At 36.6% G+C, this 12,369-nt stretch overlaps 1 protein-coding gene across 17 annotated transcripts in view; it reads left to right on the top strand.

The window, feature by feature from the left end:
• Window positions 1–12,065, top strand: part of JAK2 (Janus kinase 2) — an 86,654-nt gene extending 74,589 nt beyond the window's left edge. For all 17 annotated transcript variants that reach the window (XM_086867876.1, XM_086867875.1, XM_086867880.1 and 14 more), the window contains 4 exons: window positions 883–1,055; window positions 1,995–2,112; window positions 5,507–5,620; window positions 7,886–12,065. In XM_086867876.1, coding sequence (XP_086724002.1) covers window positions 883–1,055; window positions 1,995–2,112; window positions 5,507–5,620; window positions 7,886–7,993 — 513 coding nt within the window. In that variant the 3' untranslated portion in view covers window positions 7,994–12,065. The remainder of the gene's footprint in view (window positions 1–882; window positions 1,056–1,994; window positions 2,113–5,506; window positions 5,621–7,885) is intronic.
• Window positions 12,066–12,369: the final 304 nt, after the last annotated feature.

The following is a 12,369-nucleotide window of genomic DNA, read 5'->3' as shown; positions in this document are numbered from 1 at the left end:
AGCCTTTTGGCATGTATAGTATAATGTTAATTTTCAGAACTTTTGTGATCACCAACACTAGTAGTGTAATTTAAGTTTCCCATTGGGAAAAGGAGGGGTGATATGCTTTCTTATAAAACTATGAAACTGACAGCTTGCTTTGTGATTCCTTTTACATATGAATTGGGCATCTCTTGACATTGTGCCACATCACTTTCAGTCCTCCATTTATTGCTGTCTAAGCAAGACCTTCTTGTTTTAGTAGTGCCACTACACACACTGGCTTCTTCCAAATTTCATTGTTAGTGAAAGTAATTAGGTGCATTGGTAAGAAGGGACCAGCAGCAGCAAAAGACAACATGGCTTCAAACCAGTGTTTTGTTACAGCAATCTGTGGATATATAACAATAAGCAGAACTGTTTTGGTGAATAATGGTCCATACAAAAGAGAAACAAGGTACACAGTTGGGAATACAGTGAATAATTGTCAAATTCAAGGAATCATAACACAAAGTTTCATGGAAGCAATTGGAAAGCAGATGCAGAAAATGGAGAAAAAAGTGTAAATGAAATAAATAGGTTGGACAAACTTCTCATGTGCTCTGGATTCCATAGCATAGCCCAAATTTTTTCCTTCTGCATATCACCAGCCAACTGCATTTGGGCACAGAAAGGAGCAGTAGTGTTTACCCAGCAACATAATCAAAAAATACTTGGCTCTGATAGGTTCTCAGTCTCTCCAGTTAAGGGAAGTCTCTGAACTTGGAAAAATTAACTCCTTAGAGAAGACAAACCTGGTTTTGTTTTTAACTTTGAGGTTAATTCATCCTCTTAGGGAAAGTGCAGCTATGTAATGGTAAAAATAAGTAATTTCCCGTTCTGTTTGTAACCTCTACAACCTAGGGCATGGAGTATCTGGGTACAAAAAGATATGTTCACCGGGATTTAGCAACAAGAAATATCTTGGTGGAGAATGAGAACAGAGTGAAAATTGGAGATTTTGGATTGACAAAAGTCTTGCCACAAGACAAAGAATACTACAAAGTGAAAGAACCTGGTGAAAGTCCTATATTTTGGTAAGTCTTCTTTTGGTATGTGAAATCATAGCATGTTTTCAGTTTTTGCCATTTCAGCCAATTCATTTTGCATGTTGTGGAATTCTTACTTGCAAGCTCCACATCAGTTTTCCAGCAATGTGAAAGTTACATGCATGTATTTCACTTTACAGAGTAGCATCTAGGACTTTTCAACATACATAAAAAAAAAAAAAACAAACCCACAGAAAAATACCCAAAACAAAAATTGCAAAAAATATCTATTTGAAGAAAATAGCGACCAACAGAGGACATATTCAGAAATAAAGGAAGTCTAAAATAGCCCATTAGTCTGGATGCTTTGAAACTTTTAGGCCTTCTAGTTCTCTAAAACTGGTCTTTCATGTCTTCCAGCTGGGATCTGCTGGATACACTCCAAGAGAAAATGCCATTCTATACATGCAATTTTAGTATGTTTTTTAATTCTGACTTAGGCACTGTTTACCTGAAGAATAAATGATATAAAAAGGCGTCTTAGTAGATGTTATTGGAGATGGACAGTGTAGTTCCAGAAGCGCCTGCAACACAGTTGAAGGGTCTCTGAAAGTGATGGAATGTATAATTGTTTCTTTCCAGGTTTACACCAAATTATTGCTTGCTTGCACTACAAATAAAAAATATATCTACAACCTTGTCGGGGAAAAAAAAAAATCAAACTTGGTTATAGTTATCACTATGAACAAACTGAGTTTCTTTAAGGTGGATTTGGTTTTCAAAACTAATTTATTATTATTAAAGGAGTTATTATATTTGTTATTCAATTATAATTGAAGGTACCAAAAGGAAATGAGAACATGCTAATATCAATGAATGAAGAACACTTATTCATGAAAAAGAAATCTCTCTTACTAAAGCAAATATTTGCAAAATCAAAATGACATGTGTTGCAGAGAGAAATTTTCCTTGTTCCATGTGTTGTAGGTACGCTCCAGAATCACTGACAGAAAGCAAATTTTCTGTGGCCTCAGATGTGTGGAGCTTTGGTGTGGTCTTGTATGAGCTCTTCACCTATATTGACAAAAGCAAAAGCCCACCAGCTGTAAGTATATTGTTAATGAATCTCAGAGAATTTGTTTATTTAAATTTTCTAGATTGTTGTGTGCCTCAATAGGTTGATATTTACTGATCCCTTTCTGGAGATGCCATAGTGTTTGTGAGACAGCATCCAGTCTGAAGCAGTAACTAAAAGGTACTGGTATCAAGGCATAAGAGGGAAAGATCTGAAAATTATTTCATAGTCTGTGCTTATCTTATCCATTCTGTGGCTTCTGATTGAAAAATATTTTAAAATCTCTTACTATAGGTAGTTCTTTCCCATCCTTCGTGGAGTGTTATCCCAGATGCAACCATTCTATTGCATGACCTTTATTTTTAATGTTCCAAATTCAAGGTTGAGCCAAACATATATATATAGATTAAGGAATTTTAAATCAGGAACTTTAAAGGCATTTTATATTTGCAGAACCCAAGTTAGTAAGTTAGTGAAGTTCAAGAAAAAAAATAGTGCCTTTTGCAGACTGTTGACAGGTGTCATTAAAGACAAACTTACAGTGGGTGAAGAAAGATACTATTATCCTCCAATTGAAAATAAGATACATGCTTTTATTTTCACCTAGCAGTATCCATGGGCATAACAGAGGAGAGTTGAGGCTTCTGTATTTAACTGGAGCTGGCCTCACCCTTCACCAGAGTGTCAGTCCTGGCAAATGTGGTTTTAAGAGTTGAATAGTAGTGATAGGCACAAATGCCCTTGGAGGATAACACTGCACTGGCCTCAGTGGACCTCTTACTAATTCCATACAATGAGCTATCAGAGGTATTAAGGAGGAACTCAGGACAGCTCTTCCAGCCTAAGAATGTAAATGTTGCAGACGCCTAGAGTTCTCCAGAAAGATTATGAAATGAAAAGTGATAGAGTAAGTTATGAGGAACAGGAGGACTATTCTTTCAATGAATTGATTCTCCGTGTGCATTCGTCATTTTATGAGGTTGGATATCCTATTGATAGGATCAAGAAAAGGTAATTTGGTAAATTTAACCAAAGTCTGTTCAACTCTCATACTCTTTATAATTAGACATTGTTTTTACAACTTGGCCATTTGCACGTTCAACCAACGGATGTTTCACAGTTTCATGTCAAGGATCATTAAAGAAATTTTATAGCATTGGAAGAGAAAAATGTCCTCTATGTTGTGCTTAGAAGTTTATTTCAGTTAATGGCACATCCTCATTTACTTCTGGTGGTCGGGTATTCTGAGTGAGGTTTTAATCTGTTTTTTGCTTATTTTGGTTTTTTGGACTTTTTTATCTAAGCCATTTTTGCTGGCTTTAATAACACTAATTTTTCTGCTGTGTAGTTACTGATTAGTCCTGCTAGCCATTTTTTATACATCAGCATGATAATATCTGTTTTCTGTTCAGCATTTTTCAAAGCATTAAGTTATATTAATGTTTCAGAGAGGTCTTTAGAATCAGCTGTGAGTTTCATCCTTTTAAAACTAATTAATCACAGAAGCATAGAATAGAATATAAGGAATGGACCTTAAAGATCACCTAGTGCCAATCCCCTGCCATGGGGGCACCTCCCACTAGACCATTGGGTCTGTCCCTATCCAGCCTGGCCTTGAACACCCCCAGGGATGGGGCAGCCACACCTTCTCTGGGCAACCTGCTCCAGTGTCTCACCCCTCGCAGTAAAGAATTTCTTCCTAATTTCCAACCTTTTTCTCCCCTTTCATTTTGTATCCATTACTCCTTTTCCTATCACTGCAGTTCTCTCTGAAGAGTCCCTCTCCAGCTTTCCTGTAGGCCCTGTTCAGATACTGGAAGTTGCTGTGAGGTCTCCACACAACCTTCTCTTCTCCAGGCAGAACAAACCCAAATTCCTCAGTCTGTCTTCATAAGGAAGGTGATCCAGCCCTCTTATCAACCTCATGCCCTTCTCTGGGCTTGCTCCAACATCATGTTCCTCCTGTGCTGGATGCAGCACTGCAGGTGGGGTCTCAGCAGAGCAGAGGGGCAGAATCCTCTCCCTGGCCCTGCTGCCCACGCTGCTCTGGATGCAGCCCAGGACATGTTTGGCTTTCTGGGCTGCAAGTGCACACTGCTGAGTCATGTTGAGTTTTTCATCAGCCATTACCCCCAGTCTTTCTCCACAGGGCTGCTTTCAGTCACTTCCCCTCCCAACCCACAGGTTTATCCAGAATTGTCATAACCCAGGGTAGAAACTTGTGCTTCTCCTTGTTGAATGTCATGAGGTTTGCATGAGCCCATCTCAAGCCTGTCCAGGTCCCTCTGGATGGCATCCCTTCCCTGCAGGGTGTCGGCTCCACCACACAGGCTGTGGTCAGTGAGAGTGCTGAGGGTGCACTCAGTCCCACTGTCCACATCCCCTACAAAGGTGTTGAACAGTTTCAGCCCTGGTACCAACCCCTGAGGGACACCCCCCATCGCTGCTCTCCCCCTGGACAGTGAGCCATTGACCACAGATCTGAACCTTCCAGACAGTTTTTTATCCATGAAAAAAGGATGCTGCAATATGAGTCCTTCATCCCTCAAACCCATGTCTCTCCCATTTATAGACAAGGATGTAATGTGGGATTGTCAAACTTTGCGTAAGTCTTGATAGCTCCATCATAGAAGAACACTGGATTTCTCAGGCAAAAATTTGTGCCCTAAGTAAAGCCACGTTGTCAGTTTCCAGTCACTTTGTTTTCCATATGCCTTATCATGCTGTGCAGGAGAGTTGCCTCCATAATCTTGCTTGGCAGAGGCAAGACTGACTAGCTTGTAGTTCATTGTGTCTTCCACTTAACCCCTTTTCAAAAATCAGGGTTCTTTCCCTTTTTCCAGTCATCACAAACTTCACCCTAATAACTTCATCTGTCAGCTCCAGGACCCCTGAATAAATTTCATCAGATCCTTCAGACTTCTGCACATTCAGGTTCCTTAGATGGTTGTGAGCATGACCCTCTCCTACAGTGGGCTTAGTGTCTTCCTTCTCTCGGTCCCTCCATCTGCCTTTCTCAGCTTGGGCAGTGTGCCTGGACCACTTGCCCTGGAGGACTAGTCATAGAAGTAATTGAAAACCTCAGCCTTCTTTTTATCCAGGGCAGCCAAGTCATTAGTTGATGATCAAGATTTTAAAAGATTTTTCACTTAGTGCTTTAAATTGTGTATGTATCATTCCATTTTATTCTATTCTGTATCATTTTTCCATTTTTAATTATTGATATATTCTCTGAATGTGTAATTTATAATTTCATCATTATGTGCTATTTAATTTACTCTCATTATTCTCAAAGAATTCTTGCTTGATAATCAATATTCTTGATAAGAATATTGCAGCATCTTTTTTTTCTTCTAAAGATTATTACATTACATTATATTATATTACATATGAATATTATATTACAGTTGGCCTTTTTTTTCAGGAATTCATGCGCATGATTGGCAATGATAAACAAGGGCAGATGATTGTATTTCATTTGATAGAGCTTTTGAAAAATAATGGACGACTGCCAAGACCAGATGGATGCCCTGATGAGGTGAAGTACTGTGTAAAAGTATTACTATAGTGTGAAGGGTGCTCAGTTAGGGTGGGTACCTGTAAATGCAAAACTTGTATTTTGTTCTGCTTGGACCACTGAAGTATTTATTCAAGTGCATTCGCATGGCTGTGCTGATATTTTATCAGTTTCATGATGAATGTAATCTTTGTTTTTTCTGATCCTTTATCTTGTACTGCCTCAGGAGCCCAGACTGTAGGCTTCCTGATTATATGAAATATGACTATTATGACAGACTGCTGGGCACTCACTTGTATTTCAAAAAGATACAGGTATTAAGGCACCAAGATTAGTATATAGAACTTGTTCCATTAAAGTCCCGTGCAGAGATTCTCATTCAAAGCTGTGAACCTTGGATTCTTTTGAAATCTGTAATATTTAGCAAAAAAAAAATATCTACCTAAGGTTTTTCACATTTAAGAAGCTCTTTAAATCCTGGAATTATCTTGGTTATTGCCTTTTCTGTTACTGTTATCTTCTCAAGTGTAGATGGCTCATGTTTATCATGTATCTTGTTCATTGTCAAGCATTTTCAACTTGCAGACTGTAGGCACAGTGAAGTATATGAATCAGATTTTCTATATTCAGGGTCTTCAGATTTGTATTCATGTTCATTGTGGATACTAAAGTATTGCGTTAAAGCTGCCCTCAGAGCACACCAATTACATAAAGATGCATATTACATCATGAACACAATTCAGTGTTCTTCTGGCTTTACTTATACTCCAGATGCTTTAAAAAATGCTTTTATACCACTCCTAAGCCTTGTAGTATTCTGTTATTCACAGCAGGGTATACAAAGCCATGTTCAGTCAATCTGACCTGGTTGGGCCGTGTAGGTGAATCAGTAATGAAAAAAAAAAATTAAAATAATTATGAGTTATTCTTGTTTTTTACATATGTACATATGTAACTTCCAGCTCAGATTAGTTGCTGCATTCCCTTAAAGTCAAGCACACTTGACAATAAGTCAAGAAATAACCCATTCAAAACTGGCGGAAGAGGAAACATCAGGGTCAAGTGGCCTAATAGAGGAGAGAAAGAATGGGACAAGTGAGGCAGGAAGCCGTGGGGGAAGAAAAAATGTATAGAGAATGGAAAGAGAAGTCTTTGAAGAACCTTTCTTGCATTTTATGTACAAGAACAGCAACTGTTGAATTGCAAAAGTTTGTCTTTTTATAGATAACCTTAATGTCATGTGTATTAGATAATACATAATTGGTTTTACTGAAGCAGTATTTTAACTAACCCAAAGGTTTCAGTGTCTGACATTTCTCCAGATATGAAAGCAGGGTGGAAATGTCTCTGTGTCAGAAACTGAACTCATCCCCTTTTGATCCTGAAAGGCCAGTCACCACAGATAAGAAATCTTCCAGGTACCTGTAGTTTACAGCAGCTTATCTTGCAGCTTACAAGCTGCTTGAAACTTGGTTCTAAAGCAGCTTGGTCAGTGCAGGTGTTTCACATTTGCTGAAAGATAAGGAAAGAAAGGAATTTCTACTTTTTTTCCTGGTAGCTGTGCAGATTGTTCTTAAGCAACATGTGAAAAACTGTTGAAAGTATTAAAAATTGGTAATAATTTGGACTGAATTAATGAGAAGGGCACAGGTGAAGAGCTTGGCAAGTCATGTGAGACCAGGTATTATCAGGTGCATCTCTGGGCAATAAGAAAACTACTTCCACGTAACTATTGTAGGGGAAATAGCTTTCAAAGTAGCTTCAGTTTGCACAGTAACTATTTTTTTACTTATTTCTGATTATATATGAAGAATAATTTAGAATTTCATTCACAGATGTGGAGAAGTATATGTTAAGTTTTCAGGGGAAGCCTTATTTAGAATTAGTGTCTCTGTAAATCTGATTTCTGGTCATACTGGTGTTTGTCACATCAAAGCCTTTTGAACTTCTAAAAAAAAAGAGCAAGAAAAAATATATAAAAACTTAGCAAAATAACTTAAGTCTCACAAAAGTTTCAAAAAACAGCTGAGTGAATTTTCATGATAACTTTAAAAAAACTTTTTTTTTATAATAAGAGTTTTTGCAGAGCCACCTATCCTAGATTCTTGCTGTCACTGGAATCAAGCAGATAAACTGATGGGTATAGCAGGAGTTTAAGCATACACTTTTGCAGCTGTTGTTTGGAAGCATAAAGTTAAGCTGGATGTTCTTTAGTCCAGTTTAAAGTAAATATATATGGTATCTGTTTACCTACTACTAATTTTCTTTTTTTCTTTTCTTCTCCAGATTTATGCTATCATGAAAGAATGCTGGAACAATAATGTTTCCCTGCGCCCCACCTTTCGGGATCTTGCTCAGCGAGTGGATCATATAAGGGAAAACATGGGTGGATGAGAAAACTGTCTCTCCTTCAGAGGATGAGTTGGAATGCAGAACAAAATGTACTTGGTCAGCTGTGTATATTTGACATATGTACATGTGCACACATCTTAGTCTTGCTGGAAGTACAATCTGTGTGGCAAATACCCTATCTCAATCTGCATACTGAGGAATCCTGCTAGGGCTTTTTTATCAGGATATATTTGTTATTAGTATGAGAACATGCTGAAATTCTCTATAGGGAAAGAAATTATTTTTCTAAATTAAATAATGGGTGGTGAATCAGCAACACCATTATTTGCCTTACCTGGCAATACAAAAAAAAGGGTGACTTAAAATGTGATGAAACTAAGAGATAAAAAACCAGTGTATTTCTGTGTTGAAATGGAGATGCCCAGAAAAGACTTCTAGAAATGCTTTTGCACTGATATGTAGTGACTTGGCACCCTGTTTTGTGTGTTGCACAAAGACTTTTGTCTGTTAATACAGTTTCATGATTTTTTTGTTGTTGATGCAGAACTGGCTTCTCTATGTAACAAAACAGAAGTGGTTTGCTGTGCCTGTCTAAATCAGTTGTCAGCCAGCAGTATATCCAAAGAGATGTAATAGGCTGTGTGAAGTACTGTAAGTATTTTGAGGAAAAGGGAGCAAATTGTGCTCTGTTGGGAGAGACAGAAAATTTACTAATTCATGCAAAAATTTTAATTTAAAAATTAAAAAATCAAAGGTGTTATCCTTTTTTCTTACTCTTCCCTTGCCGAGTATTAGATTGCCTTTCTCGAATTGAGGGTACAGTGATAACACATAGAAGTGAATTCATTTTACAGAAGGCAGTGTCTTCAGTTTAAACAAGGAAAAGTTAAACATACTGCTTTTAAATGCTGCTCTTTTTTTCTTTCCATCTTTGTAGTTTCCATGCAGTCATAAGTGTATCCATGAATTGGAACTTTCGAAGCAGGATTAAAAATCTAGAAAATGCCCTCGCTTTCACAATTCCTCACTTTGCCATTAAGATGATCATTTTAATATCTTCCTTTCAGCACAGAAAAAGAATACTTACAGCTCAGTATCTGATATGGCCAGTCACAATCACATCAAGCCTGTTCTGTATTGAAGTGGCCCAAGTGTATTTCTTTCTGTGGTAATACCCAACATGAGACTATTTGGAAGGAGGACTTACAAGTGCAATTTCTCCGTGCTCAGCGGAGGGCAAGGACATGATTCCAGTTACTGAGAACTGGAAAGAGATCAGAGCTACCTGAATGCTGTATAATTCAGCTTTTGAAATAAGTAAAATTTTTGGACAAGAGAATGCTTCGGTTTTGCCTGGAGGCATAAAACTTGGGGATAATCTCATATCTCAAAGCAGTATGATTGCAGGGTTTGGTGTTTTTTAGTTCAAATAATCTTGTTTGTTTGTTTGTTTTTACTTAAGCATTATTATTTGCAAAGTAAAATGCTTGTTCTTCTTGGACTTCTGCTGAGAGAAGTTCAATTAAGGGGATATACAGCTTGGCAAACTGACCTGACATCCAGATTTATATTTAAAATGAAGTGTTCATTTTTAAAATTTGTGGCAGTGAGTAAGTGAAACAGAGGTTACTTTCATCGTGGAGCCTCCTTAATATTTGTGGTAAACTACATCCATCTTATGTTGAAGTTGAGTTGAAGAACCTCAGCTTTTAAAATAACTAAAAAAAAAAATTTAAATATCCTTACTTAGTGTAACATAGTGCCAGTATAGCAGTATTTTGTACCACTGTGATGTTTCTCTCCCACAATCACTCCTACAAAATTAAAATTTTATAGTATGAGAGAGTGCTAAATAGGGAGAGCAGCATCAGCCTTCTCGCTGTCCATTGCATTTAAAACTATTTCTGTTAACATTCTTGCCACCAAGCATTTGCATAGATGATTTCTCAAACTAATTTCACAGTCAGTTTTTAAGCTGCGAAGAACTTTGAAGTGCTTTGTTCAACTTAACAAGTTTTCTCAATTTCTATACATTGCTTTGAGGATTTGAAATTTTGTGCAAAAAATGTTGTTGCATTTGTAGTCTCAGTTATGTGTATGTGTCTTTTTGTAACAAAGGAGATAAAGCTTTAAAGCATCAAGACAGCATTTTAGCTGGATAACATATGCAGGAATTATGTAAAATTTGCAGTGTATGACACTCAGTAGCTCATTGGTTTCAAATACATAGTAGACTAAACATAATTTATGTAAAAATCTCAGGGAAGTTTGTGTAATGCAATGAAGAAATCTTCCAGTCTGCTAATATTTCAAGTGAATTAAAGGTCTCTTTTCTTGTTCTACTACAGTATGACTAATTATGTAGTCTATTTGATTGCATAAATGCAGTGGTGAACTCAAGAATGATTTTTAAGTGTCTTGTGGAGCTGTTTTTTGGTTGTTTTTTTTTCACTTTAATATTATATCATTTTTAGAGAAAGCCATATCTTTACACTGCAGAGTAATTGTTTGCTGCTGGTGAGAGACAGTCTTTTTTAACAACCAGAGGCTTGTGTGGAGGGCTTGATCATTTGGGATGAATGTTCTTAGCTGGGAGGATAGGACCAAGTAGTGCTTTGGACTCCGGGGATGTATAGTCACCTGCAGTGTCAATATTTAGGTCCCAGAGCAGACCCAGTGGCTTTCTCAAAAAGTTGTTGAGGACGTAAATGTAGTGATTTTGCTGAATTTGCTACTGCCAATTGTGTAACCTTTAAAAAAAAAACAAAACAAAAAAGCAAAAACAACACCAAAAAAAACCACCAAGAAACACTGTATTTTGTATTTTGAAATATCTCATATCTACAGTCACATTAATAATGTCATATTTTTACATGGCTTTTGTATTAATAGACTAAGTACTTTGTTTTAGAAACTGTCTTCAGCTGGAATTGCATTTGTCATACTTTAGTGTAATCATTATGCTACCCAAAATGCTGTTTGATTTTGGTGGTAGAAAAAGTGCTGGTTTATGTATACATGACTGATACTACAGTGTAGAATTGAAATATTAACTCCTGCTTTGCACTTATATTTGAAGTGAAAAAAAAAATTTAATAAGTGCACAATGTATCTTATAGAATATCTGCAATCAAATATTGTGTTGTGTAGTATTTTTGTCGTCTATCAGTATAAATATGTTAAGCTTCAAAGTTAGTTTTTAAATATATTCCACACATTATTCCACAAACTTGCAACAGTCATGTAGTGAGCCAGAGGAGAAATGAATTTTCAAGAAAGGAAACCCGTGTTCTTGTCAAGTTCTAGTACTGGTTAAAAGCTTCCATATTTGAGATAATTGTTACTAAATGTGTTGATGATTGCAACTGTGAATTATATTTTTCCCCCAAAATTAAATTTTTAATTGTTGCATTTAGTTGAGATGTTGACCAGCTGCCTTGAAATGTATGGAAAAAGATGTATTAAGTATGAAGAAATTTAATTCTTGTGTAAAGAATGCAAGCTTTTCAGGAATGTAGGATCACAAACACCTAGAGGTTGGAGTTCTGAGAGCAAAAGTACAGGTGTAGAAGAACAAGACTGAAGGAAGAAGGATGATGTTCAGCATAGGAGAAGCTTTCTGAAATGTGAAATGCACAATGAATTGTGAAAAACCGATGTCTACTGAAAATGCCATACAGTGACAAATATGTGCTAATATATTTCTAAACTGTGTATTGTCTGCCTTAAGTCTGAAATATTCACAGACACCTAACCTGAAAAATATTGAAAAAATTTCAATAATTACTATACCAAAATAAACTATGAAATGCTGTGCCATGCCAGACAACAATTCTGAAAAGGTGTTTGACTAAGAAGTTTTGTTATGAGTTTTTCTTTTTCAATAAGAGGTTTACAGTACTTTATATTAAAGTAGAAAAAGTCCCTTGGTGGCAGGGAGCAGGGAGGAAAAGATGCCTGCTACTTATGATTAAAATGTAAACATTTGAACACATGGTTTATTGAAGAGAACATGAAACGGATATTTTTAGAAAACTCTGTATCCATACCTGAAACTTAACTGTGTGTTTCTTTTGCATTTGGTAGTGAAAATAAAATAAGTGAATACAATGAATGACACGTGCCTGCCAGCATTTTCTTTTGTACATTAAAATTTGTTACTGGTGTTTAAATTGCTGCTTAAGGCAGCTGTTCTGTTTGATGAGGTAGAACACAGTGCATTCAACCTTCTGACCTTCCTAGAATAGCCATATAAAGCATTTATCCTTTGGAAGAGGCTTAGATGTACCAAAGTAAAGGTGTATATTAGGTGTTACCTTAACAATAAGACTGACGGCTTTTAATCTCTTTTTTAATGAAGGTTTTCACTAAGGAAATTAATTTGGGATCAAGAAGCACTTCCTTTTGTTCTTGCTATT

The sequence above is a fragment of the Cyanistes caeruleus genome, chromosome Z, assembly GCF_971803275.1.
Source record: "Cyanistes caeruleus chromosome Z, bCyaCae1.hap1.1, whole genome shotgun sequence".
NCBI classification, from domain to species: Eukaryota; Metazoa; Chordata; class Aves; order Passeriformes; family Paridae; genus Cyanistes; species Cyanistes caeruleus.
The sequence above is the reverse complement of the archived record's forward strand: the minus strand, read 5'-3'. Positions and strand labels throughout refer to the sequence as shown.